The sequence below is a fragment of the Zeugodacus cucurbitae genome, chromosome 5 (genome assembly GCF_028554725.1).
Source record: "Zeugodacus cucurbitae isolate PBARC_wt_2022May chromosome 5, idZeuCucr1.2, whole genome shotgun sequence".
In the NCBI taxonomy this organism is placed as follows: domain Eukaryota; kingdom Metazoa; phylum Arthropoda; class Insecta; order Diptera; family Tephritidae; genus Zeugodacus; species Zeugodacus cucurbitae.
The window spans coordinates 68,030,669-68,058,625 of NC_071670.1; the positions used below are offsets into that span (position 1 = coordinate 68,030,669).

At 33.4% G+C, this 27,957-nt stretch overlaps 3 protein-coding genes across 6 annotated transcripts in view; 1 reads left to right on the forward strand and 2 right to left on the reverse strand.

Moving 5' to 3' along the window:
• The window catches only part of LOC105211841 (kinesin-associated protein 3), a 43,139-nt gene extending 21,946 nt beyond the window's left edge, over positions 1 to 21,193 (reverse strand). For 2 of the 4 annotated variants that reach the window (XR_003752272.2, XM_011183499.3), the window contains exons 1-2: positions 20,709 to 21,193; positions 17,999 to 18,119 (exon numbers count right to left, since the gene is read on the reverse strand). Coding sequence is in view for 3 of the 4 variants with exons in the window: in XM_011183499.3 (XP_011181801.2) it covers positions 17,999 to 18,119; positions 20,709 to 21,061 (474 nt within the window). In the remaining variant the exon portion in view is untranslated. Of the gene's footprint in view, positions 1 to 2,256; positions 3,459 to 17,998; positions 18,120 to 20,708 lie in introns of those variants that run through there. The other 2 variants (XM_011183498.3, XM_011183501.3) reach the window with 2 other exon arrangements.
• A 1,669-nt stretch (positions 21,194 to 22,862) lies between these two features.
• Positions 22,863 to 24,964, reverse strand: LOC105211842 (uncharacterized). Its single transcript, XM_011183502.3, has 5 exons — positions 24,365 to 24,964; positions 24,065 to 24,247; positions 23,855 to 23,981; positions 23,449 to 23,591; positions 22,863 to 23,382 (listed from the first exon to the last, which is right to left on the reverse strand). The coding sequence occupies exons 1-5, from the start codon at positions 24,563 to 24,565 to the stop codon at positions 23,002 to 23,004; spliced, it is 1,035 nt and encodes a 344-aa protein (XP_011181804.2). The 5' UTR covers positions 24,566 to 24,964; the 3' UTR covers positions 22,863 to 23,001.
• A 416-nt stretch (positions 24,965 to 25,380) lies between these two features.
• LOC105211858 (inosine-uridine preferring nucleoside hydrolase) lies at positions 25,381 to 27,747 on the forward strand. Its single transcript, XM_054230545.1, has 5 exons — positions 25,381 to 26,354; positions 26,428 to 26,598; positions 26,666 to 26,792; positions 26,938 to 27,080; positions 27,140 to 27,747. The coding sequence occupies exons 1-5, from the start codon at positions 26,133 to 26,135 to the stop codon at positions 27,497 to 27,499; spliced, it is 1,023 nt and encodes a 340-aa protein (XP_054086520.1). The 5' UTR covers positions 25,381 to 26,132; the 3' UTR covers positions 27,500 to 27,747.
• Positions 27,748 to 27,957: the final 210 nt, after the last annotated feature.

Sequence of the window (27,957 nt, forward strand, 5' to 3'; positions counted from 1 at the left end):
TACTCATGCACAATACATATTTGCAATTTGCAATTTGTGCGCTATAATTTATTTGTTTTGATATGAAAAAGATATATTCTCCAGTCAACGTTTAAATGAGCTATAGGAAGAGGCTTGGCATGCGTGGAATTGTCGGTCGATGCAACGCATATATGTACGTACATTCAAACTTGTATTTTAATAATATTGCTATGAATTGAATGCATACTCATGTATGTACGAGTATATATGTGTGTAAGTGGAAAAATGCATTTATTTAGTAATTGTATTGTTTGCATTGACATGATTATTTTGTGCAATTTGGCTTGTTTTCTGGTGCCATGAACCAAATAACTGTATTAAAGTAGAGCATGAAAATACCTACGAAATGTCTGTTCGATAAGCTAATATTAACAGCTTATGAATATGTGGATCGTATAAGAAATAGATAATGGTTTATGATATTTGATAAATTCGTTATTGAGCGAAAATCTACACAAGTTTGCACTAACTGTCGAAATACACAGGGTTGTTCGTAGAGTTGTTATTGCCTGTTTAATGTAAAAAATTTAGACCTTTTCATATAATGTAAGATACAAATTGATTTGATTATCAGATGGGAAGCAAGAAATAAAATATTAAATCGTATCTACCCGTTCAACTTTTGTCAAATATATAATATAATAAGTGGTCATGACCTTAACATCACAACCAAATTACGTTTTTTAAATGCTTTGTTTGGATCTCTATGTCATGGAAAACCGGACTGTGAAAATCTCAGATATCAAGAAGCTGGAGTCTTTCGAGTTATGATTTTTGAGAAGAATCCTAAAAATTCAATAGACATATAGTTTCAATATCAGTTTTTAAAAGAAAAGCAGCCTACCTACGACATATTCTGAAGAACCCTCAATACAAGGAGCTTGCTTGATATGGATTTGAAGATATGGATAGGCGTTCGATAAGCCAATTGGAGGACACATGCAAGGTCTAGAAATTTAGGAGATTAATCTGCTATAGTATGGAGAAATCAATTTTTATCAAATCACCAAGAGCTCTTCGATTACAATAGATGGTATTTTGACCCTCAGAACGTCAATAACGTCGATTGTCTGTCGACAGTTTGATGTAGTATCTAGAGGGTTGATTTATGTAAGTATATACTCTTAAAAGACTTTTATAGTAGTACAATACAAAACATCTAGACTTGTTCTGACTGGTTGGGCTTCGAAGTAAATTTTTTAAAATATTTATTATAGTTGCTACAACAACAACGTGAAAACTTTAAGTAACATAATTTTTCCTCCGATACACACATATGTATGTATATGTATATGAGTTTCAGAGTTAAATTAACACACATATATTTGCTTAAATCAATATCCAAATATTTGACTGTTATTACACTTTCTAAATTATTAATATAGATATGTATGTGTGCTGAAATTTGTCATGTATGTATGTATTTTTAATTTTAATGATAACGGCACATTTTTTATGAAATTTAAAACGCTTTCAATGGCTTCATAGAAATAAAATATTTTAAAAGGTTAAAGTTGATTTGATACTCAAAGTAAATATCGCAGAAATATATTTACACAGAAATACCTATGAATGACAATATATGCGCGACTGCATTAACAGATTTTTATTACTTTTGTGGTTAAATGTTAAAAACGCATATCAAATTTACTTGCTGTATATAATAGTACCATATAGTAAAATCTCACTTTGTTGGAGAATATATGTAAGTGCATATGGAGGTAAAAGGAAAATATATATATTTTACCCCTTAATATCGCTTCAAAATTGTTGTTGTAAAGCTTATACTGTTTACTGCTTTGTTTACGCAATTTTTAATGCGCCGCAAATACAATGTTTATAATAAAAGATTATAGGTGCGATCACCTTATGCCCCACTGTGAGTGATAAGTTAATTTTCCATACATTATCTACGAAGATTTAAAGTATCAATCAAATATTGACAAGCGCTTCTTTAGATAAATTAGATAATGTACACAATAGATAAGGCATATCAATTAGTAAGGCGCTTGACTTTCATGTGGTAAAAGGTGAGTGTATTAATTTTCTTATCTATAAATATATAAGTGTTCGGTAATATTGAAAGAAAAACCTTCTGAAGAGGTTTTAGATAATATAGTGGAAACGGAAAAATATACTTTTCAGATTTTACAAAGAATAAATCCAGCAGAACAAACCCAAACACCCTGTATGCTTAAAATAATGTGTGTATATAGTGAATAAATGCGCACTCACCGGCAGTGAAATCATTGCTGCAGTCATAATTAAAATTAATTTATAGGATTCTACACTTCACTAATGAACTTTGCAAAAAAATCCAAATATGTACATATATAACACAGAAATCCGACGAATCGAGATTAGACAGCGGCTTATCAGTAATTGACACGTTATTTGGCTTTATAATGTTTTGATTTTGAAAATAATATTTTGCGATGCAGTTTAAGTGCGCAAAAATTAAATGTTGAAAAATATTTTTATTTTTTCTTAATTTTTTTTCAATTGTTGTTTTATACACTCACTATGTACACAGCACGATTAATGTTATTAAAAGCGTGAAGAATATAAAAAATAAAAAATAAATATTAATTGCGATTATGACTGTCGAAATGTATCAGCACATTTATGTATATGACATCATATGCTTTATTTAAAACCATCGAAATGATCATTAACTTTTTCAACTGTTGGGCAGAAACGTTTTAAAACACATAAAACACCAACAAAACATAAACAAGAAATATTAGCAAACACAAAACCACTAAATTCAGATATTTATTTTTTATTTTTTTTTTCGAATTTACACCAAACTGCTCGAAAACACAATGAAACGCGACGAAAACTAGTTTCAAAACATAATTTATACATTGATAAATTATGCAGCGCAAAGATCAAAGCCTAAGCCACGTCTTGTAAGTTCACAGTGGTTGGCCGCGGTAGGACCTCTCTGCGATACACTTGAAACACAATTGCTGGTGACACTGAAGTATGCTTCAATTAACTGTGCGTTAAACTCGCAACACGTATATACACATCTGTGTGTGTGTGTGCTTATGTTAAAAAATAAACCGTAAGTATAAGTAGACGATACAACTGTCACAAACAGCTTAGGCGGTGGCCAATTCGTTACTGATTGTGAGCAGCGTTGAGCGCTTAATTCTGAGCGCAGCTCAAGTCTACAAAATATCGTATAAGTTAAATAAACAAACATACACATCCATATGTATATAACATGCATGCTTATATCTACTTATAATTAAAGTTCTTGCTGTTTTAATATTTTGTTGTTGCTGCTAGTTTGCGAGCCTACCTCGTAGGCATACGAGTATTGTTGTACAGTTAAGCAGTTGGTGGGCAGACGATACTCAATTTCGAGCGAATTTGCAATTACTCATGTGCGATAACACTTCTATGACTATTTTTAAGTGGCAAACTGAGGAAGTTTACCATATAGATTGTTGTTGCGAGAGTTGTCAATTCTATTTTTCTGTATGTATGTTTGTACATATGTATGTACTAATTAATTTTTTTAACTTCTTTAGGTAAAGTAGTAAATCTATCATAAAATTTTCATTCATTGGTCATTTTCGATTTCAACATGGTTTTGTTAAAAAATTGATTTATAGAGTAGCCACCTGTTTGAAAACTTTGAACCGAACATTTTATACTCTCGCAATTTATATATTTAACTTTATTTATATTATATAATACACAAATTGACCTACATATTCGTCATATATATTGTATAAAGTCCATTGAAAGTTGGAAACCATAATATTAGGTTAGAAGCACCGAGGTCCTGGAGTTCGATATATGGGGCCTTAAAAACCTATGGTCCGATTTCGGCGATTTTTAGAATGGGGCTGCCACACGATTAACATAGTATTTGTGCAAAGTGCTGCACCGATATCTTCACTAGTACTTACTTTATATATTGTAAAGTAAACGATTCAGATTGTCTTCAAAGTTCTGGTATACAGGAAGTAGGCGTGGTTGTGAAGCGATTTGGCCTATTTTCACAGTATATCATTGGGATATTAGGAAACTGTTACAAACCAAGTTTCATTGAAATCGGTCGAGTAGTTCCTGAGATATGGTTTTTGACCCAGAAGTGGGCGACGCCACGCCCATTTGCCATTTTGTAAAAAAATCTGAGTGCAGCTTTCATCGGCCATTTCTTTTCTTTCATTTTTGGACTGCATTTGGAAGTGGCTAAAAAAAACGACTGCAGAAAGTTTGGTTTATATAGCTCTATTGGTTTGCGAGATATGTACATAAAACCTATTTGGGGGAGGGGCCATGCCCACTTCGCCAAAAAAATTACATCCAAATATGCCCCTTCCTAGTGCGATCCTGCATACCAAATTTTATTTCCATAGCTTTATTTATAATAACTTAGTTATGGCACTTTATCTGTTTTCGGTTTTCGCCATTTTGTGGGCGTGGCAGTGCTCCGATTTTGATCATTTTCGAAAGCAACCTTCCTATGGTGCCAAGAAATAAGTGTGTCAAGTTTCAAGATATCTTAATTTTTAATCAAGTTACAGCTTGCACAGACGGACGGACGGACAGACAGACATTCGGATTTGAACTCCACTCTTCACCCTGATCACTTTGGTATATATAACCCTATATCTAACTCGTTTAGTTTTGGGTGTTACAAACAACCGTTATGTGAACAAAACTATAATACTCTCTTTAGCAACATTTGTTGCGAGAGTATAAAAAAATTATCGAGTGCGGAAAATATACTAAATGAATAGGTTTAAGATATAGAGATTTACAGTTGAAAATACCTTTTGGGGAGAGTTGCCACCTATTTAACAAATTTTAATTCAACAAAAACAAAATAAAATTTAAGTTTTGTAGACAAATTTTTTAAATTTAGCCATGAAATTTATGAAATACAGTCATATTCAGGATTTAGACAATGGCCTTCGAAGATATTTTCGAAAAAGGTACCATCACAAAAAAAAAATACAGTTGAACTTCCATAACTCGAAACACCATAATCCACAAAAAAAACTTCGAGTTATAGAAGGTATTTTGTATGAAATTTGACTTCTATTTCCAATTCAAGAGTTCGAGTTATGGAAGTTCAACTGTAATATCCATGCAGTACAATATTTCTATCAAAAAATATACCTATGCGAGTAGTCTGAAGCCTGTAATTTATTTTCTGTTTCCTGGAATTGAAATCTCTACTTGGTAGACAAGCACTAAGAACCATCTGTGATTTGCTAATCTAGCATAACCTGACCTAAGCCAGTATAATTAAATATTTTAGTGAACGATCATTTTCATACAAAATTCGATAATCATGTAGGTGAGTAATCTTGAAAAAAGAATAGTGAAAATTAAATTGAATAATTAATTATCGGTTCCTAAACTCTTTACACCTGTCTAATTGCGCATATGCATTTAAAAATTTGAATGCATACATTTGTAAAGAATAATTTTTTAAACTCTGACTTTTTCACGCTAATTTGCATAATTGTTGCTACTATGTATAACCGCTGTATAGCACCGCTAATACAGGCACTTAAAACACACAAATGACACACGGGAAGAGCAATGAGTGGAAAGTAATTTATGCGCTGTTGAAAAGGTGAAAAATAATTAAAAACATATTTGAGATAATAACAAAAATGCACATTAGCGCGCGCTTTTAATTATATAATCACAAAAAAAAATAACAACAAAACACATATATGATTAACACCGTGACATGAACAATAAAAGCGACAACAACAATGTGCTGGCTAACGCAAAACCACAACGGAGCGCGAAAACGTAGACGCAGGCGCTGTAGCGCACGAGATCCAGCAAAACGAGCAAACATGTAAATACTTATGTATGTATATTAAATATCTATTCAAGATCATGCCAATAATAAAAACAACAAACAGTCAACAACATCAACGCGGCAGCGAATCAAAATATAAACAAAACTCCACGAGTGACCGACAGCATGCCGACTTAATACAACAACACTTGTACCTTTTTATATATGTATGTATGTGTAACGAAAATGTGCGGATAAAATTTTTTTGATAAAAAAATAATATTCAAAAAAATAAATAATAATTTACATACACAAGTGTGCGTGTGTGTACTTTATGTTTATTGAAGGCAAAGCGACCTTTCGGCCAGACACCCAAACACAAAAATACAGACACGAGCCATAATGCCTTTTTAAGTCGATTTGTGGTGGCTTACTCAGCTATGAGGCAAATATGGAACGAGTTTTCAATAATGATTAACGCATTGATTTATTGGCGGTTTCCTAGTTTTTTTCTTTCTCACAAATAAAGCGTAAAACTGTGATTGCTTATAGAATTAGCAAATCTGTTGAAATTCTTAGAACAAGTGCTTAAATTTTTTAGCATTTTATATTATATAAAACAATAAGATTCATTTTGCTTTTTAGTTTTTTTTGTCAGAAATTAGCATTGAGTTGACGAGTTTTTTACGTGTCAAAATAAATTTTCCAAAACCTAACATAATTTCATTAATAATTACTATATTTTTTTTAATTTTTTTTGTTATTAAATTTTATTTGTTTTTGTATTTTTTTAATTTTTCGTTTATTTTTTGATTTTTTGTTAAATTTTTTTTTTCACAAGCCATCAAATTACATCATTCACATCATCATTGTAGAATTGCTTGATTTTTTTGCTTATCATCAGCGCTTGTTTGTTGGTTTTGAATACGATAATTATTTACATTCGCGTGTTGTTAATTTTTTTTCTAGTTTTAATTCCAGAACAGGATGTATTCGAACTTAGTTTGACAGACAAATTGCTTTAAGTACTGATGACTAGAGGCCAAGTGAACGAAATTGCAGCAAACAAAGCATTATTACTAAGTGTAGTAGCGACAGAAAGAACAGCAATTACTCGCGATAATTTCGGTTGGAGTTAGAGAACGAATTTAGAAATTCACTTTCAGTGCACACCTAGACTTCAACATGAACGTTATTAACTTTGAAAACATAGTTATGAGATCAGCATTTTAGTTACGTCATCCCGGGACACTGTCATTTAAAAAAAAAGTCCGTTCCGAATTTCCCTCAACCTCGTCCTTTTTTGTACTTTTGTTTTCGTTCATTCAAAAACAATCCCCACACAGAGCCGCTACCCTCCTCCACTTATCTCAGTTAGAAGGCATGCACTCCCTTATAAAGCAATGGGCGATGGGTGTGAGCCTTCTCAACCTACCCATACCACATCAACTTAATGTTGCGAGGTAAGAAGTGAACTCCGAGACCTCGCAACGTTTTAGCGGGACGGGGGTAGTCTTGGCATTACTCCACCGACCACATGCCCAGGGTTCAAACAAATTCAAAACAATCCTATTTGTTGTCAGTGTCCATAAGAGTCCAAGGTCCGTCAGGAGTTTCAAGATCATGAAGACATAAGCAACCCTCCTTACATTTATATTGTAGTAAAACTAGTTATTTTTCCTAAAGGGTACATATACTCTCCCAAGCAGGTAACCGGCAGATGAAGTAAGGAAACAGATAACACAAAGCGTGATCAGCTAATTTAAATACTGTTCAATATCAAAAGTAAAAGTTGTAAAAGAGAATAAGTAAAATTGTATATTTTGTGGATTTCCTCGAAACGCCATAACTGGACATAGAGTCAGACATTCATATTTCTGTATATAAATTATAGTTAAAACTTGATTTTTGCAGTGATGCCAGCTAATATAATTTCTGATATTATATTAATCCATACTCACTGAAAAACTCAGCCATTTAAGTAGACCTCAGTGTTGGTTTTAACACAGAGAGGGAGCTACTTTATACAATATGTCACATTATATTAAAATTTTATTTAAAGTAATTTTAGTAAAAAAATATTACATGTGTCTAGAGGGTGTTTCGAAATGTATGTACTTAGTAGATAATACCTGTATTATGTTGGGCGTCTGTTAGTAATTTGTCAGTAACGTGAAGCTGTCGTGTTGTCGGGCCTTTTTCATTATTTGTTAATTAATTAACGCCATTGTTTGAAAATTCGCTTTTCATTCATACTTTCAAACATGTGCGCATACATGACTTCGTGAAGTGAATATATATTCATATACTATATACCATACACATATATATGTACATTTCGCATAGCAAAAATTATGCGCTATTGAATGGAAAACAAAACGCACGAGTACGAGTACGCCAAGCGGCTTTCTGTTTATTTTCGTTTATTTAAATTTTTGTTAAAAGCGTTAATTTGTTACTGCAGCGAGGGGTATGAACCGCGAAGACCTCCACCAAATACAAAGCTGCAAGCCTTTCCTCCAACTGACTTGAGAAAATACACCCATATTGTACATACGAGTATATATTCATATGCAAATACGAGTACGTACCGTCATTCATGTCTAAAATTATTGACTTTTATTATGATGTGTTAATTTATGGCGAGTCTCAATATTTGTTTAGCACTTAGCCATACGCCTAATACTCACTACGAGTATAATGAATTAAGCTAATGTTTTACTTTGCTCGTAGTACGAGTATACCCTACGAAATAGTATTTATTAATAGTCAATAAAAACATATTTTTATATATGTATTTACATAGGCTCCGCAATTTGAGGTGTAATTTGTCATAAATATGTAGTTCTTTTTTTCTCTCAATTACCATTTGTGGTATGGTGGTTGATTTTATCTTCATTCTTGTAGTTTCTTCCCATCTCCAAAGGAGTTGAGGAAGTAGTGTGTTCAATAAATAACAGAAATTCTCTTTGTCTACATTAAAGACAACTAGTATATTTTCCACATACTACTTACTCAAGTCCTTTAGAGTATTTATCTCCAACTGTTGCTTCGTACATTGACGTAGAAAGTGGTTAATCAATTACATGTGTATCAACATTATCTTGACTACTTTTGGAGAGATATTTTATTGGTACGAACATGCTTTTAATCATTCACAAAGACCCACCGACCTTGAAAACCACAAAAGTCAATTCGATTAACCCATCGGTCATTTACTATCATGTTAGTATATACACCAACTGTCTTCAACATTTTACAAATATGATATTGTACAACTGTACAGAGGTGTCCCACACTGTATATTTGGCGTTTATACCATCGCTAGGTGCTTTGTCGAGCTATTTATATGTACATATATCTGAAGTAAGCCGACAAAATTATGGTTCTACAATATAGTTCGAAGAGTTTAGTGGTTTTATTAGAAGCTTTTTTTTTGATGCAGAAGGCGGATGTTTGCCATTGTTTTCAGATTCGATTTTGCTCGGATACTTTCAACCGGTAAGAACCGAATATCCACTCTACTATCATCTAATATCATACGAAGCCGCTAAAATACAGTTCGAATTTACTTTTGAAGCCTTCGAACAACATAAATCTATCTATCGCCAGTGCCGTTGAGAGATTCTGATATGTTTTCACAATTTTTATCACTGGAGATCGCTTCAGTTATGGTACGAATTTTCTTAACAATTATTTTGAAGTATGTTTTGGAAATTTCTAAATGATTTTCTATAAATATTGACGCCACTTCTGGATAGCCATCAAAATTTATGTAATAAATATTTTTTTAATATGAGTACGCTAAAATCAATAAACTACACAAATATTTAATAAAGTTTATTGAGTAAATATTTGCACATAAATAAATAAACACAAATTCGTCGATATTTTCATATTTCTTACCGAACTTCGATTTAGCATTTCTATTGTTTATTTGTGTATATGGTTTTTTAGTTAGTCAAAAGTGGTGAGTATGAGTATATTGACGTTTCATGCTGTCATTGTACAATACGTCTCACTAACAAAACGGCATTGAGGCTTTGTAGACGAATAATACAAATAAACAAGCAAAACTTCACTTTCGAAAGGTCGCAGCTTGAAAATCGCACTTAACCGTTAAACGCGATGTTACAATACAACTGTTATGGCGGAGAAATAAATTTGATAAAAAAGCAGAAAACGCACGAAAAAATATTTCAATATCGATTAGCGTGAGAGAGTTTTACCAGAGCTCACCCACGCACTACTAAAATTGGCATGTCCTGCTTTCTTAGCGGCCAAACTGTAAACTTTGTAGGCAAGGTCCGTTTTTAGGTGACCTTTTTCCATTTGCATGACTAATATGTATGTAAATATTTTATTGAATTTCTCATTGACACGCAAATGCATTAAAATTGCCACTTACCAATGTGACTGTATGTATGTATATATGTATTTGTATAATTGCGTTGACCCAACTGAAAGTGTGAGGTATATGGTAATAATAGGAGCCGATGTGCCTTGACTGGTGGGAGTTGAAGTGCACTTGTACCCAGACTTTTGTAAGCGCGTATGTAGTATGTGTTCGCTATTGTGGACTTCAAAGTGTATTATGGTGTAATTAAATTTATGCCACTACAGGGTGCGGTCTATAATGGAAAATGTCTGCATGGGATAACAACAGTTCGTTGTTGTTGTTGGAAAATGTTGTGCGTTTTTTATGGCGGAAGTGTGAATGAGGTCATCGGGGAAAAGTGCAATTGAGTGGTATTAAAAAGCTATTTAAACACAGTTTCCTTGAAATATTCCCTGATTTTGAATATGTGCATGTCTATGAATACTTTATGTGCACTAATTTCATAATTGAGTAGTCAAATGTCTTAACTGGAACAAAGTTAATAATAGTTATATAGAGATTTTAAAATGATTTGGTAATTATTAGCTGGTAATTAGATATTTATGTCAGTTAATAGTGTGACATTTCTTTTATCTGCACGGTTTCTGACGTTGTTAGTAATATACCAACAGAACGATCCAACATTATGGAAGACTGTAAGATCTATGAGCTTGTTGGAAAAGTGAGAAGCTGATATACACTCATTAAAAAAAAAAGATAGTATTTGACCTTACAGAACGTTCTATAAGCTGGAATGTAGAAAACAAGTTAGCTAAAGGGCCGTTGTAATATAAAAATCGTGTTTACTTCAGAATTATTTTCTAGTTCTGACTATTGGATGGTTCACTCAGTAATTTCGTTTGATGCCAACAGCTGAACGAAATTTGAATTTTTTCGCAGCCAACTTCACACTGAACCGCTTTATCGTTATATATTTGAACAACTGATAGAATAAGGCTTTATTGTATAAAATGTAGTTAATTTTTATACTCTCGCAACAAAAGTTGCTAAAGAGAGTATTATAGTTTTGTCCACATAACGGTTGTTTGTAAGTCCTAAAACTAAACGAGTTAGATATAGGGTTATATATACCAAAGTGATCAGGGTGACGAGTAAAGTTCAAATCCGGATGTCTGTCTGTCCGTCCGTCTGTCCGTCCGTGCAAGCTGTAACTTGATTAAAAATTGAGATATCTTAATGAAACTGGGAACACGTATTCCTTGGCACCATAAGAAGGTTAAGTTCGAAAATGGGCGGAATCGGACCACTGCCACGCCCACAAAGTGGCGATAACCAAAAACACATAAAGAGCTATAATTAAGCCATAAATAAAGTTATGAAAATAAAATTTGGAACATAGGATCGCATTAGAGAGGGGCACATTTGAATGTAAGTTTTTTGGAAAAGTGGGTGTATCCCCGCCCCCAAATAGGTTTTTTGTATATATCTTGCAAACCAATAAAGCTGTATAAACCAAACTTTCTGCAGTCGTTTCTTTTAGCCGTTTCCTTGATCATGAAAAAATAAAAATTAAAGAAATCAGATAATAACCACGCCCACTTCCCATGCAAAAGTTAGGTTGAAAATGACTAAAAGTGCGTTAACTCACTAACGAGAAACGTGAGAAACATCAAATTTTACATAAGAAATGGCAGAAGGAAGCTGCACTGAGATTTTTTTACAAAATGGAAAATGGGCGTGGCGTCGCCCACTTATGGGTCAAAAACCATACCTCAGGAACTACTCGGCAGATTCGAATGAAATTCGGTATATAAAATTTTCTTGGCACCCTGATGACACGTGTGGAAAATGGATGAAATCAGTTCACAACTACGCCTACTTCCCATATAACTCAATTTTGAATCCTTCTGATTCTTTCACTTTATAGTGTATACATAAGGAACCGATAAAGATAGCGAAATAAAACTTAATACTGTATTTGAGCTGTGACATCACTTATGGAAAAATTGTCAAAATCGGACCATGACTTTTCAAGGCCCCTGATATCAAACATTAAGAACTCAGTGCCTTATGGTAAATTTTCACCGAAAATATAGGTTAATCTCTAAATAAATTGCGAGAGTATAAAATGTTCGGTTGCACCCGAACTTAGCCTTTCCTTACTTGTTTTGAAATAGTTTTTGTTTATTGTCGAAGATGGAAGTTCGAAAACAGCATTTTTGGCATATTTTACCGTTTTACTATCAAAAGGGTGCAGTTCAATGAAGGCGAAAATTATTTGATGTGTATGGAGTGCCAAAGTTAAGGCAGCCCAACGTCCTGATAGTACTCTTGAAGCGATGTGGATAAAATAAAGTCTTTGATCGAGGCAAATCGTCGAATAAATGTGTCTAACATAACCATTCAAGAGCACATAAAACGTTTAGGATCAATGTCGAAATTTGGCAAATGGATTCCTCTGTTATTAAATTTGCTTCGTCAGATTATCGACTGTGATTAGCTATTCAAACGTCAAAAAAAGTTATCAATTTTGAAGCGCATTGTTATTGGCGACGAAAATTGCGTTGTTCACAACAATAAACAATACACCATGGTCTAAAACGGATGAATCTGCTCAAACTACTTCGAAGGCGATAGTCACTAAAAAAGGTTATGTTATCTGTTTGGTTGGATTTCAATAATTCTTGCAGAACACTTTAATAAATCTGCAGACAAAGTCAAAAGTATTTTTTTGAAAAGGCTCTATGGAGATTCAAATATAATTGTTTCCTTTTATAAAATGGAGTTTAAAGGACTTTCCAAGTTTTTATACAGATTTAATATTACTTGATGAGTTCTACAGGAATTATGAGTAGTGTTACTAGTCAAAAAAAAAAAACAGATGCATCCCTATATTATTGATATACAAAAATTTGTCAAGGCAACATGACTGTGGGAACTGTTTTAATTTCGATAGATCATGCGACTAAAATAGTCTACACTGTTTAAAACAATACACATAAATACGACAAATTAACAAAAAATACGAAAAATTAACAAAACAACAAAAAAATTAATAACAGTATGTTAGCGATTTGACCAAATAAAGCAACAAAGTGAGACAAGTGTGAATGAACAACTGGAACGAGTATAACAAAAATAGCCAAAAAAACAAAGCAAATAACTGTAAAAACATACGACAGCTAACGGCTACAGCTTGCTTGTGACTCTACAGGAAGTGCACTATTTATTCATTTATTGTTTTTTTTTAACACATACGACGACGTTTTAGCTAAGTTGTTGAACTTTGAATATCAATTTGGTTATACACGCCGTTTGTCACCATAATTTCCATTTCGAAGCGAGAAATTAATGTGTCAATTGTTATTTAAATATTGCTTTTATTTTCATTTTATCTTTGTTGGGCATTATGATTGTGTGACTTAAATGGCAGAAGATTATCAAAACAAAATGCAAACAAAGCGATAACACTTGGTGGTGTGGGCACCCAATCAATTGGGAACTGGGGATGACGGCGGTGATGACGTCGCATGAGTTATCGCTTTTATGACGCCAAAATTTATAGCGAAGCGCAAAACGTGACTCACATAATAAGCGAAAATAAGCGCAGTTTCGACGAATACGAGTATGTGGTGCATTGGTAAAAAATAAAAACAACAACAATGGTTGCTTAATTTCAATTACACATGTGTGTGCGAATGTAATGTAAGAATTAAATAAAATTATTAATTTAATTGAAGTGGAAATATGTCCATAGCGGGCACACAAGTACAGTGGTGCGAAATTGAAATATTCAAGTTGAGTAATGCCAATTGTGCTTGTATTTAAACAAAAAATAAAAAAATGTAAACAAAGAAAAATTATTGAAAAATTCCTGCAAACAGTCGAGCGTAAGTACAATAATTACAATAACGAATAATAAGACGATTTTTGATGCGTTCATCAGCCGACTGGCCACCGCCAACTTGCGTAGTTTGCGCAAAATTTTCAAGCGCGAGCTTTGTGTGCCATATGCTGACTTGCTCTGCACTTATGAGCACATTATAGATACCTATGTAAGTATGTCTGCGCATGTGCGTGTGTTTGTTTGAACAATTGAAACTGAAATAATGAAGTGGTTGCGAATGTTTCATCCAATTGCGGTAACGAATGCAATCAACTTTTTTGGTTGAATTTTTCACTTTTGTTTGATTTCATTTATTTACCATTTATTTATCTATTTATGTGTTGGTTTGGATTTTAAGTTTAGTTTTTTAGCCAACATCAAGTCATATCAAAGTCAACGGCAAGCCATCCTTCCATTATTGCTGCGCTTTTGCTATTTTAGCCAAAGCGTGTTGCCATGATGACGAAACGACAATCCACAACAACAGAAGTTGCCAACTACATGTATGGATGATATGTAACCAAGTTTGAATGGTTGAATGGTTAAATAGCTGCGTCTAGTGCACACAGGCATAACAATATATACACATCTATATGTATGTATATAAATACACTTGTTTAGTATATATAATAGTATATAAATAAATAAATAGTAGGTGTATCTATAGGCCTAAAAGTATTTACAAGTGCTTAGACAGATGTGCGTCATATACATACATACATACAAACATATGTGTGTGTCTTGTGCGTTTGTTACGCTTGCAAAGCAGCACTTTGCACTTTTACACTTAGCCTGATTTATTGTATTCGTTTCAGTAACGCAACAAAAAAAGTACTCACTCTTGTATAGCAATAACATAAGCCAAGACCAATTCAAGTGCTTTACTCACTATGGTGACTATGGCAATGGAGTGGCAATGTTGTACAGTGCGTCATTGCTGGCAGTATCTCATATTTGGTAGTTCCAGTATACCAATGGCAGTTGTGTGCAGAAACAAATAAGTAATGTACCACCAGCAGGTACATGAATGAAAATTTAGCTAATTATGAGCAGAATTTACTTAAATAATACTAACATTAGTTTACCGAATTACTTTTGATTATTGCCTTCAATTGTGATTTAAAAAAGGATTTGCTTGGAGCCAACTAATATTTCATACGACGTGGTGTACTAGCTAGCACATTTAAAAATGGTCAGCAATACTCGCATGAACCACTCGAATAATAGGCATGATCGTTATTCCAGCTAATTTTAAAAATATTGAAGAAGTGTACAGTGGGTATCTCTTCAATATTTGATAATATGATGGATGTTATTTATTTTTAATTATGCCTTTTTATAGATCGATCTATCTTGAGACTAAGGGTGCATGAAAGCGTTGATTTATTGAGTTTTCGAAGATACTTTTTTACACGATGAAAGTCATTACGGTTTAACATACAATGTGTGTTCAAAAGATAACGGGAAATTTCGTTTTTTGAAAAAAAAAAAGATTTATTTTTGGGGATTTTTTTTTTACAATAATATTTATTCATTTGTTAACATTAATGTTGTCGCCTTTAAAATAGTCTCTATTCGCTATTATGCACTTATGCTAGATTTAGATTTTTTGAATAGCTTTGGGCGATATCCATTTCCTTCACATTTTAGTTGTAATGCTATTAATTTATCAGTTTCTCCGTGCGAAATGTCTTTTGCAGATAAGTATCAATTCCCAATGAATCCAAATAAGTAAACTTCGAAGAGACGTTTTTTAACGAAAAAAGTCACTAAGATTTGATACAATCCACTAAGTTATTAATACTATACTATGCAGTTGGTTCCCAATAGAGTAGAAATTTCTCTATCCAGAGGTATCTTGACTCTAGTTAATTAACCATCAACCACATTGTTTCTTGAATTTCTAGAATCATTACTTTCCAGCATTAATTGATACATATATACACTGGGAGTAGCCAAAAAAAATGTAATCACAAAATAAATCTCTCCTGAAATAAATTTTAGTTATTCATTCATAGCCCACCGTGCGTCGATCCCTTGTAATAAACCACATGTAGTAATAAACTAAAGCGTCAAAGTTCTAGCTTAAGACACGCTGAAACATAAAGATTGTTATTACTACCTTCAATGTTGTAGACACGCACACACACACACACACAAACACCCATTTATTTGTACAAATATGCATTTATGGTAATTGTTTCAGTTTGCCATTGCTATCACAACTACCACCGCCACCATTAGAAGCACTACCATTTCCACTAATATGTAGTAGCGCCACTAGCGCCACCCCCACTGGTAAGTTGCGGTGTGTGTGTGTGTGTGTGCATTCTAAGCAGCAAATCGAAAAGGTGGCAAGGCGCATAGTGAGGTTAAAGTGCAATACAAAGTTGTGCTGCCCTAGGCAAGAGGCGGTGAAGTTTTAACGCGAGGTTATGGTGAGTGTAGGGAAAACCAGTGAAAGGATTGAATAAGTGAAAAATCGATAGCAAATAGTATGTATTGCTGTGAGTTTAATAATTTATACTTATAAACAGTTTTCCGAATTCATATACAAATTTTTATACATTTGTACTTCGTGGAAATTCGAAATACGCAAGAGGAATTCTGCAAATTTTCCAAAATAAACATAGTTACGTATATACATACAAATGTAACTGAAAATACTATTTTATTCGCTTATATATACTTGAGACTCACTCTTATATACAAGAAAGCGCGCTTATGTATTTAAATTATATATACATATTACAGAAAAGTTCCAAAGTGATTTAATGTATATTCTCAAGCAGAAGGTTTGTCGGTCGCTAAGTATTTTAAGTCCATTCAATTGTAGTTACTTGCCGCTCAACTAAACTTTTAATGTTCTTTGTATGATTGTATTATTGAGTTAAAACAGTTGGACATGAGGTACATACATGGATTGATGCCAAAAAAGTTTACAACAACAACAAACTCATTTTTAATTATTCCTTATTTAGAAGTTTATTCAAGATAACTTTGGGATTTATAAAACTTTTCGGCCTTGATAACTTCCAAACGTGCCAAGATTTATTTTTCTAAAACAGTTGAAAAGTTAAAAAATTCAGCACCAAAAGTTCAACAAAAACCATTTGAAACCATCCTTTATTTAGAAGCTTTCTTCAGGAGAACTTTGCATCCTTGATGACTCCGAAAACACCAAAGATTGATTTTTCTTCAGTAAACCTTCATAAATAGTACATTTGGTAAAGGCAATCACCGCCGCTTAGCACATTCATTGTATTGATTGTATAAGACCATTGATTCAGAACAAAATTTGTATACCGGTTGTATTGATAAAGGAAGACAATCAAGAAGCTTGTTAAATTAAAGAAAACCTTAATATCTTGATAGTAATCAGCACCGAACATGTACCTCTTAGATCTCATCTCCAGAAATGAAGTTGAGAGAGTAGGATAGAAGGAGAGCATGTCTAAAGATGATGAAGTATTAGAGCATTACATCTGTTAATGGTAACCAGTTGACTAACCAAAGGCCTTCTTTACTCAGGTATACAAATGTGTTACTCTGTTACTCGATAGCATTCGTTTACTTATTTTTAGCAAGAACAGTTGATTAACTTATATTTACAACGTCACAGCGCGGTACAGGTCAATAAGTACTCATTGAACTCAATATTTTATGGACACTGCTTAATCAGCTCTATCGTTTCTTTGATTAGACTGTCATAATTACCGTATTGAACGGTAAATTAAGTGCTCTATCATCAACGCTGCATCATAAATCGAAACACACGAAAAGAAATTATCATAAAAGTAAGCAATAATATCGGTTTAAATGCAATTCTTTGAATATTGACTGGCAAAAACTGTTATCAGTTATTATTACTCATTGGCTTTTGCATAAAAAAGTTTATGGGAGTTCCTATTAATTACTAACTTATCGCTTATATTTCGTATATATAGTAGTTGTGTTTTGGACTCACCTTTTTCTCCTCAATCATCGGATTGCTGGATTGCTCGCCGAAGACTGTCGCCTCTAGTTGATAGTTGACAATTAATGCCTTATCCGTTGGATGTGGTTCAATTGTGCCGCCTTTCCAACGTCTGTGCCATAATAATAATCGATTAATAATATTGATTGTTATTATTTGTTTGTTTTACTTTCATAAATTAATTAGAATATTATCTTCATAAAGCAATGGAAAAATTATATCACACGCAAATAAAAAAAGAAAAAAATTTCAAAATTTTATCACAATACAAAATTAGCGTATGAATCATAAGGAATTGTGTACACTTTATCAACTGAGTAAAATATAGTATAATTTTTTTATATTATTATATTATTGGCAATTAAACCGTAAGTGGTTTGTTGATATTATTGTTTAATTAGTCATTGAATTAGAAGTTACACACTTTAATTTTTAAACGTCTGTATACATTTTTGATTTTGATTTTGATTTGAAATAATTTTGTGTACAATTTTTTTATTAATTTTTTTTAATTAAAATTAATTAATTAATTTTTTTTTTATAATTGACTCTAATTATTATTATAAATTATATATTTTCTTTATTTATTTATTATTCATATTTATTGTTTATAATATTTGTTGAATCAGTATGTAGTTCACATTGTTCTTATCGTCAGTTTTTATTCTATATACAAATATATTTGTATATTTCTATATAACCCACTAAATGAATTCCCATTTTCACATTTCTTTCCTCTCTTATACATATACATTTAATTTTTATATGTTTTGCATTCAAAGATTATTATTTCTTTAAATTCATCAATTTGAAATGAAAAGCTTGACATTTGCGAAGCACGGTCATATAGACAAACACATACTTAAATATAAATATATACATATGTAACTATTTCGCAAATTAGCAAAATGTTATCTCCGTCAAACAGTAAGTATATAAGCAATAGGGTTGCACAGATTTTTTAAATCAAAAATATATTTATTAAAAATGTTTGTTTTTGTGATTATTTACAAAATACCTGGAAAACATGAAAAATAAAGTCAAGGCATAGCGTTCAGCTGTATCATGAACACTCATGTTTTCAGAAGAAGAAAACAAGATTGTTCCCAAAGTACTTATGATCATAAGATCTGTCACATGAACGACCGAAATTTGCTTAAATCGGCCGTAACTGGTTTGAAGAATGATGAGTTTAGGATTCTGATTTCGAAAAATAAGGTGAAGACTAGTGAGTTTATGATTATAATTTTGAAACCAAAGATATGCCCTCCCAATGGAAATCATCTCAAAAGTGGCCTAATCAAAAACTGTACTCCAATTTGGAACAAATGTCATGTTTTATCCACTATTTCATTCGATTGTCGTGACATATTTTACGTAAATGTAGTCTAGAAAAACTCATATGATCATTAAGAGGATTTATTTTGAAACTCATTGACGTTTCCTAACACAATAAGAGAAAACGTTCGTATTTCATAAGACGCTTAGAAACCTAGCGACTTTTTGGTATTTCCAAAACTCAGGTGAGGCATTAAAGAGCAGAGATTTGATCAAGACTATATGAAAGAGGTTTATCAGAAGGAGTGAGAGCAGCGTGGGCAGGGATATAAGAAATACAAATTTTAAAAATTTATACAAAATATTTCATAACCAAAAGGATGACCCTAATGGTCAAACATTCGAAATGTGTGTGTATAAATGATTTATGCGCACATTTTTTGCGGCATGGAGCAAATGTTTTTGCCAGCTAAATATATTGAATTTTTTTAGTGCCAAAAGGTTTTCAAGTGCTGATTTTTTAATAGAAAAGGAAATGTGTTTCACATATTTCAAGGTTTATACATAGATTTGCTTTCTGTTTAATGGGCATAATGTGCTTTAGTAGCGACTAGAAATATTATTTTAGTTATACCACATATTATATTGATTTCTTAAAAATTTACGAATTTTGTTTTATGAAAATTTCAACAATTTCTTTTCTTTAAATGCAAATAGAAATGATTCCATTTGAAAGATGATAAAGATGAAAATCCCTTATTTGACGCAACCACCGAGTTTCAACCACAGTGAGCACGGGAAAACTACGTCAGCACGTTGGTGGGCCAACGAGACGCCTGTGCGGGCTACACAGCGCATAACGTAGTCGTACTACATACAAACATACATATATTCGTAAGTATTTATGTATGTGTACAAGATTTTCGCGTGTCGGTCGCTCGGTGCGCAGTCGGAAAACGCGCTGGAAATGGAAAATCGATAATGCTGACACACACTTTTCAGCCGCAATCAGGCGCTGGGAAAAAGCTGGTTCTTCTGCAGCTTTATTTTTCGAAATCTTATTCAATCATATTTTACAGTTAGTCATACTTTAGCATTTCATTTCATTTCATTTTCACATTAAAACTCAATTAAAATAACAAACTTTTATGCATTTCAGTTGTTGTGAGTAACCGTTATGATTTTGCATTTGGGGCGTGTTTAGCTGTTGCCCCCCGAAACGGTGTATTGTTTAACGCTCACAATTGGACAGCTCATCTTTCACTGTGCAACACAACAACAACACGTTGCATGTAAATACATTTTTCTTTACAAATTTTCTGTTATGATTATTATTTAACTTTTCATTTTGCATTATTTACTTTTGTTTTTGTTTTTGTTTTTTACTATTATACTCGTATTTTCCTCATCTGTATTCACTCACTTTTTTATAAACTTTGCATCGTCGCTTGTTTGCATTTTTTCGCCAGTTGTTGTTGTTGCTGTTGGTGTACAATTTCTATATGTTGCAGACGACGCTACTGCGATGCGTTGTTGCTGTTGTTGTTGTCGCGAATTTTTTACAATTGGTTTTTGCAATTGTTGTTGCTGTTGTTGTTGCCGATACACGTTTTGTTGCAACTGCAATATTTGTTGTTGCTGTTGCTGTTGCTGTAGCTGTTGTTGTAATTGTAAATCGCCGGCAATCGCATTAATTATATAATAAATATAATGAATAACAAATAGAATGAGTGTTAGACCCGCGACTATTTGAAAGAGCAGCAGCACAAATGGCATACGCGACACAGCGACGCAGACGACCGTTTGCCGATGTCGATGCCGATTTGTCGATTGTCGATTGCCAAATACCGACTGCCAACGTCCAAACGCTTGCTCCTCTCGATTCGTTCTGACTACTGCTGTCAGGCTAGCTAACTGTCGAACTGCTGCTGCTGTCGCTGCCACTGCCTCTGCCAGGGAGCCACGGAGCCACACGGCCGCCACTGCCTCACAATGATGGTTCACCAGCCACTCTGTTATGTGTGTATATATGTATGTATGTATGTATGTATGGCTGTTGGTATGGTTGCATTTGTTGTTGCTATTGACGTTGATGATAATGATGTTGAACGTAATTTCGTATTTGTGATATACTTTGTGCACAGTGAAGCAAAATATGGATGAAGTGGATAAAAAAACAATAAAATAATATTTTGAATAAATATTTATGTATTTGAAAAATATTCAATGTGAAATATATGTATCCTTCAGTTAAGAAATCAGTTTTTAATAATTTGTTTCCAATTCTTCTTACATATTTGGCACAAAACCAACTTTGCGAAATCTCGCCATTTATACATCCCAAGACTATTTCAGACTATGGAAGCACTTGGCCCTTGGTCCTTCAATTGGATGCGTGGGTACCCTTCGAATATTGCCTTCCATACGTACCCAACTATATTCATGTCGCCGTAGAGCTTATACAGTTCATGGTTCTCTCTTTTACGATACTCCTCGCTCACGCGGACTGCTCCAAAGATCTTGCGGAGAACAGTTCTCTTGTAGTACCTTTTCATTTCGGTTTGTCATCGTCCATGTTTCTGTGCCATTATTATAGGATGGAAATAACGAGAGACTAAGATAGGGTTCGGTCTCCAAGCTTAGTTAGGCTTGAATTTAGACAAAATCCTTCACTATTTTCAATATATAGCTGTCACCAGTGACGTATGTAGTTCCCAAGACGTGGAAAATCTTTGTGTGTGACCTTTAGGTACTTTGTCTTGCCTTAGTGAAATATAAAGATATTTAAATTGTCTTAAAAATTTATATATAATTTTTTCTATATACAAATTTAGTTTTGATTAATTAATTTTCGTAAAACTAAGAATATTTAAATCAGTCCAAAATGCAAATTATCACCACGAAAAAAAATTATAAACAACTTCAACAGCCCCAATATACTGTGCATTGATGTGCTCAACGTCACAATTACGAATATTTGCTCGCTCGCTTACGAGTAGCTACAGTTTCTATTGTTATTGTCGTTGCTATTCCGTTGTTTTGTTGTTTCAACGTTTTTGTTGGTAATTACCAGTGTACGAGTATATATGGGTACAGGGGGCGGAGATGGTGGTGGCTTAACCTATGTTCGGGGTGTGCTTTGTGTATGCGCATTCGCATTCGTTGTGCTTTGGTGATTTTTGCTTTACACTAGTGTACTGTTTTTGTTTAATTTCCTTTTCGTTGTGACATTCATCATGTTTGATTTGTTCGCTTTTTCATCACTTTGTGTGTTTTGAAAAAGTCAAATGGATTTTTGACAAATCTTTGGGGACGGTATGGTATGAAAACCGTCGTTGCCAACAGCAAGCGATTAGGTGAAAAAATATCAATGAACAGTTATAAAAATTCAAATAAGTAACTGTAATTTTTTTAGTTCTATTTTACATAAAAACGTTTGCAAAGGGAATGATGTGAAACTCATGATTTTAAATGATGTTTTAAATTTTTTTAGACATTTTTTGAAAATATTTCAAAATGAAATGTTCCTTATTATATTATGTCCACTTTAGGCAGACTTCAACAACAACACATCGCATAAAATTTTAAATGTAAATCTATATTTTCTGGATTTATAAAATTAATACATATTTATTAAAGCGACGCTTTCAATTTCTTAAACCCACTCATAGCAATAGAACTTCTCAAAGCATTCACATATTTAAAATTCCAAACTCTTACTGCCCGACATTCCCATTGGTATGCTCAATTACGAATTCATCATAAAGTCCCACCGCCCATTGTGCAATTTTCTTAAACACATCCGCATCCAATAATTCAATTATGTGTACGTTCTTGGGAAACTTCTCCACCTCGTGTAGGTGATCCAAAATCATTTGACCACGCGTGTGTCCTGTCAAATCCACCATCGCATGCCAATTGCTTTTCTTCTTCACGAGCATGTTCTCAAAGAGAAATGCAGCCACCAGCAAAGCATCGCACGGTATCCAACCTTTGTAATTCGACGGCAACCATTGGGCGCGCTCTACTTTGTTCATAATCTCGATGGCTGAGCAAGTGTTGGCAGCCATGGCGCCAAGCACGTCCAAGCGCCAATTCTGGATTCAAGTAAAATTTTAATAATTTAAATTTTAACAAAAATAATTGTTATTTTTTACACTCACAATGCATATGAAGAATCGATCTTCCATACAGGGCTCCCAAGGTAGTATTGTGATGGGACATTTGCTTCTTGCGAGTACGGCATGTGCTGCTTCAGCATCTGAATAAAAATTGAATTCGGCACAGCGGGTGCAGTTGCCAACGCCTGTGGATAGAATGCGGATTTTGAAAAATGTATTAAAAATGCTTTTGAAAAAAAAAAAATATGTAGAAATTTTTAAGAATATTTTGGAGAATATTTTAGAGTGCTATTCCAAATAAGGATTTTTTAATACAAATATTATTTTTTATTTTTTTTTTCGAATATTGGCATTTCTATAAATTCTTTAAGATTTAAATTCACTCACCATTTTTAGCTAAAATGTTTTAATATGGTTTATTTAATATATAATATATATTCATATTCACCTTGATGATTACCGCCCATTATAAAAATGTCCTTAACGGCATTCGCGAAGCCATCGCCGTACATTGAGTAACAAAGCGCAATATTCGTCAAGGGGCCCACACCGATTATGGTCACCTTTTTGTGATGCTAAATATAAAATAATTAAATATTATATTTATTTATTTAATATTTATTCAAAAAGTATGCACAGCAAATAAAAATGCATGTACCTCCGTGCAAATTCTATTTATAGCCACTGCAGCGTGTTCCTTTTGCACCACCTCGTCCAATTTGTAGTCTATCTCCAGGGGCAATATGTCGCCGAAACCGTCGCGGCCATGAAAATATGCATTATCATCGACCGGTGTGGTGGGTGGTATAAGCGACGCGGCAGCGCCATAAAAAATCGGTATCTGCAAGTAAACAAAGAAATTGAGTTTTGAATATTAATTACAAAAAATATAAATATTTTTAAAAATTTTGAATTTCATATTACACTACAATTCAAGCAACTTGGCGCCAAATATTACCTCAGTGCGATTGCACGCCTTCAAAATGCGATACATATTGCGCGCAGCATTGTGCAGATCAGTATTGCCACAGCCACATATAGTCACTCCCAATAGTGTAACATGCTGCTCGGCGGCGGCCTTGAGCAGCAGCAGCAGCGCCCAGGCATCATCGCTGCCGCCATCACAATCAAAGATAACGAAACGGTTTTGCGTCGACATCAGCAACGGTTTTTGATTTTATTTTTTTACGATTTTATCACAGCCAATATAACTTTAAAATAACCACAAGAGATTATAGTTTCTGTGTTTTTCCAGCAAAAAATCTTACAACAGCTTATCACACACACAATTTGCTTAAATGATTAGACGCTATCGCTTAGATGCCATGAATCATTCTCATACTTCGAATATAATTGAAAGTCTTTTATTCACAGAATTTCTTTGTAACTTCATATATGTTCACTAGCTGCATGTACGTAAATAAATTTCCGCATTTGTTGACCGATTATTGCCAGCTGCTGCTCACCAGCCACTCTTCCAGCGTACTAAATTCCAATAATAGAATACACAACTGTTAAGCAGCCAGAGCAATTGCGACTATATTAAGCATTCACTAGTTAATATGAATGTACATATGTATATCTCTGTATTTCAACTCTCTTAAGGCAATTTAGCAGCTAGCAATGATCACATATGAACGTAGAACACACGTTATTGCACAATAAAATTAAATAATCAAATCTTTGTTTATCTACAATTGCTAGTTGTAAAAGGTGGCATGTGTAGGTGTGTATGTGTCCACCTCAACGTGTTGACAGTCTTTACGCACCTGCACACAAATGCTAAGTGAATTTCCCAGAAAGCCGGCAAAATAAAACATAACTTCTCGGGCGCTCTCTCTCTCTTTATTTTCGATTTACAATGTGCTCTGCAATTTGTCAGTACTCTTTGAGTCGCTCTTAAATGCCAAAGATAGTATGTACATATGTATGCACAGTAACCAGGTATAATTTACTGCCATTTGTGAAGGATAATTTGTAACAATTTTAATGCTGACCTCAATCCGTTACAAAGAGATTGGGCTGGTTAAAATACACATAAGTTATAACACAGTGTTGTTTTCAGTAAAATGTACAGGGTAAACCTAAAGTCGTATGAGTCTACTTAATGTGATAAAACAGTTTAAAAACTAAGGGATTTTTTTTACATTCCTTTTAAAAATAATCACTTATTTATTTCGCTAGAATTGCAATGCACATATGTGATTCCTCAAACTTCGAGCTAAACGATCTTTCTCTTTCAAGCAATGATGCTCTTTGCTAGGTGTTCTGTGAAAAACAATTTTGAAATTTCCATTCAATTGGTCTCTTTAATTATCCTGGAGCAAGCTAAAACTTTACTTCAAAGTATCATCAAATTAAAAAAGTCATTTAATAATAAGTTAAGATCCCTTCTTTTGTTATCTTATCCTTAATTGAGAAAGCATTTCTTCTTTTTTTACAAAATCTTTCAACTGGTATACAATTTTGAACTGCTCAAAACCTTCCTGTTAAATTATAACCAACTGATAAGATTATAGCATGCGATATCTTGTTTACCCCCATAAAATTCGTCTAAATGCTATAAAATATTGTTTAAAATTTTATTAGAATTTTAATCGTATGTATTTTGTTACCAAGGTAGTTTAGCTTCCGTAATTTTCAAGTAGTTCTGTTACGTCAATCATTCTACCTTTTGATTTTGATTGTATTATTTGAATCTCTACAGCGCAGAAACCGTCAACGAAATGGGTAGATATGTTGTCTTCGATTGCGATGTCGGCACCGATGATGCGTGGGGTCTCATGATGCTCATCAAAGCTGAGGAAGCTTTTAAAAAGCATGCCGATCTTGCGGATTCTCCAGCAAAATTTGAAATTATCGGCGTTACATGCGTGCAGGGTAACACCACGGTCAATCAATCGGTGATTAACACGCTTCGTGTGCTGAATGCAGCCAATAGAAATGATGTAAGTATTAATGTTTCGATAGAAAGATTTTAGAATACATATATTTATGTGAGTTAAAAGTAATTGCTCTCAGTTACCTGTATATAAAGGTTGTGCTACACCAATTATACCAAGGCAGTGGAAGAATACCCAAATCTTTCATGGTGAGGATGGTTTCGGCGATGTGCATCATGAAACGCAGGTCAATTTGGATTTAGTGCGTCCGGAGCATGCGGTGAATGCGATGTTTGACTTTGTTTGTAAGGTTTGTTTAATATAATATTTAAGTACTTGAAAGTTCGTTTGCTTAATTTTACATTTATTCATTTCAGCATCCGAAAAAGGTTGACTTCTTGTTGATGGGTCCGCTCACCAACTTTGCAATGTGCATCAATATGTATGGTTCAGAGTTCTTGGACAAAGTTGGTAAAATTTATGTTATGGGCGGCAATTATAGAGGTATGGGACTACTATTTAATCATTTACAATACTTTAAAAATATTATTTTTAAATAAATATGAGATATCACAGATATAAACTTCGAGGAACCAAAAGTTTATCAGCTTATTCTACATATAATTAATAATATATTTCTTATATATAGGTAAAGGCAACATCACAAAAAGTGCCGAGTTCAATTTCATGATGGATCCAGAGGCTGCTCATATTGTTTTAGCCAGTGTAGACACACCATTAACAATACTTCCTTGGGAAACCTGTATCGATGGCGAAATCTACATAACACTTGTAAATATAAAAATTTTTAGCATTGAAATATAGAAATATATATAATGTGTTCCACATAGGATTGGCGCTTCAATGTGCTTGGTTCCATACAAACTCCTTTCATCGAATTGCTGAACCTTGTGGATCGCGCCGTTTTTATACCCAAAGGTGTCAATCGTTGGATAATTTGTGATGCCGTAGCTGTAGCAGCATACCTTTTCCCACATTTAACGGTAAAAGAGAGTCGACACTATCATGCAACCGTTGAACTGGCCGGCACTCATACACGAGGCCAAATGGTGATCGATCACTTAAAACAACAAATGGATAATGCATTGATAATTACGGAGGTCGATGGTGATCAATATAAAAAAATTATTGCCTGGACAGCGGGATTGGATGGAATGGATATGGCATCGGAATTAGGTAGAGCTGCGTAATAATTGTTTTTAAAAAGCTCGCTTCAGATTATCAGTGTTATTTGGAAATTATTAGAATAAATTATTTTCCGTTCTACTGTCTACGTGGCATTTTTGGTTTTTATGTTGTATGAATTAATACAAACTGGTTATGAATCTAGGATCACAAAAAAATTATACATAAATTAAATTAATGAAATTAAATGCACTCAAATTGGTATACAACATTTTAAATTGGCTTGGCTTCGCCCACTTATGGGTCAAATTGTACCAATTTTAATGAAATTCATTTCCTACTATTTTCCTGGCATCCCACCGATATCTTATGAAAATATGTCAAATCGGTTCACAAGCACGCCTACTTCCCATATACATACCAGAGCTTTAAAATCGATCTGTATCGTTCACTTTACAATATGTAAAGTAAGCACTAGTGAATATATCGAAACAGAACTTTTCACAAATACTGCCTTTATAAT

Excerpts from the sequence above, each read along its gene's own strand:
- LOC105211842 (XM_011183502.3), bottom strand. The coding sequence starts at position 24,565 with ATGTCGACGCAAAACCGTTTCGTTATCTTTGATTGTGATGGCGGCAGC. Across the intron at positions 24,248-24,364 it reads AGGCGTGCAATCGCACTGAG|ATACCGATTTTTTATGGCGC; the intron begins GTAATATTTGGC and ends GTTTACTTGCAG. Across the intron at positions 23,383-23,448 it reads ATCGATTCTTCATATGCATT|AATTGGCGCTTGGACGTGCT; the intron begins GTGAGTGTAAAA and ends ACTTGAATCCAG.
- LOC105211858 (XM_054230545.1), top strand. The coding sequence starts at position 26,133 with ATGGGTAGATATGTTGTCTTCGATTGCGATGTCGGCACCGATGATGCG. Across the intron at positions 26,355-26,427 it reads ATGCAGCCAATAGAAATGAT|TTACCTGTATATAAAGGTTG; the intron begins GTAAGTATTAAT and ends AATTGCTCTCAG. Across the intron at positions 26,793-26,937 it reads TATGGGCGGCAATTATAGAG|GTAAAGGCAACATCACAAAA; the intron begins GTATGGGACTAC and ends TCTTATATATAG.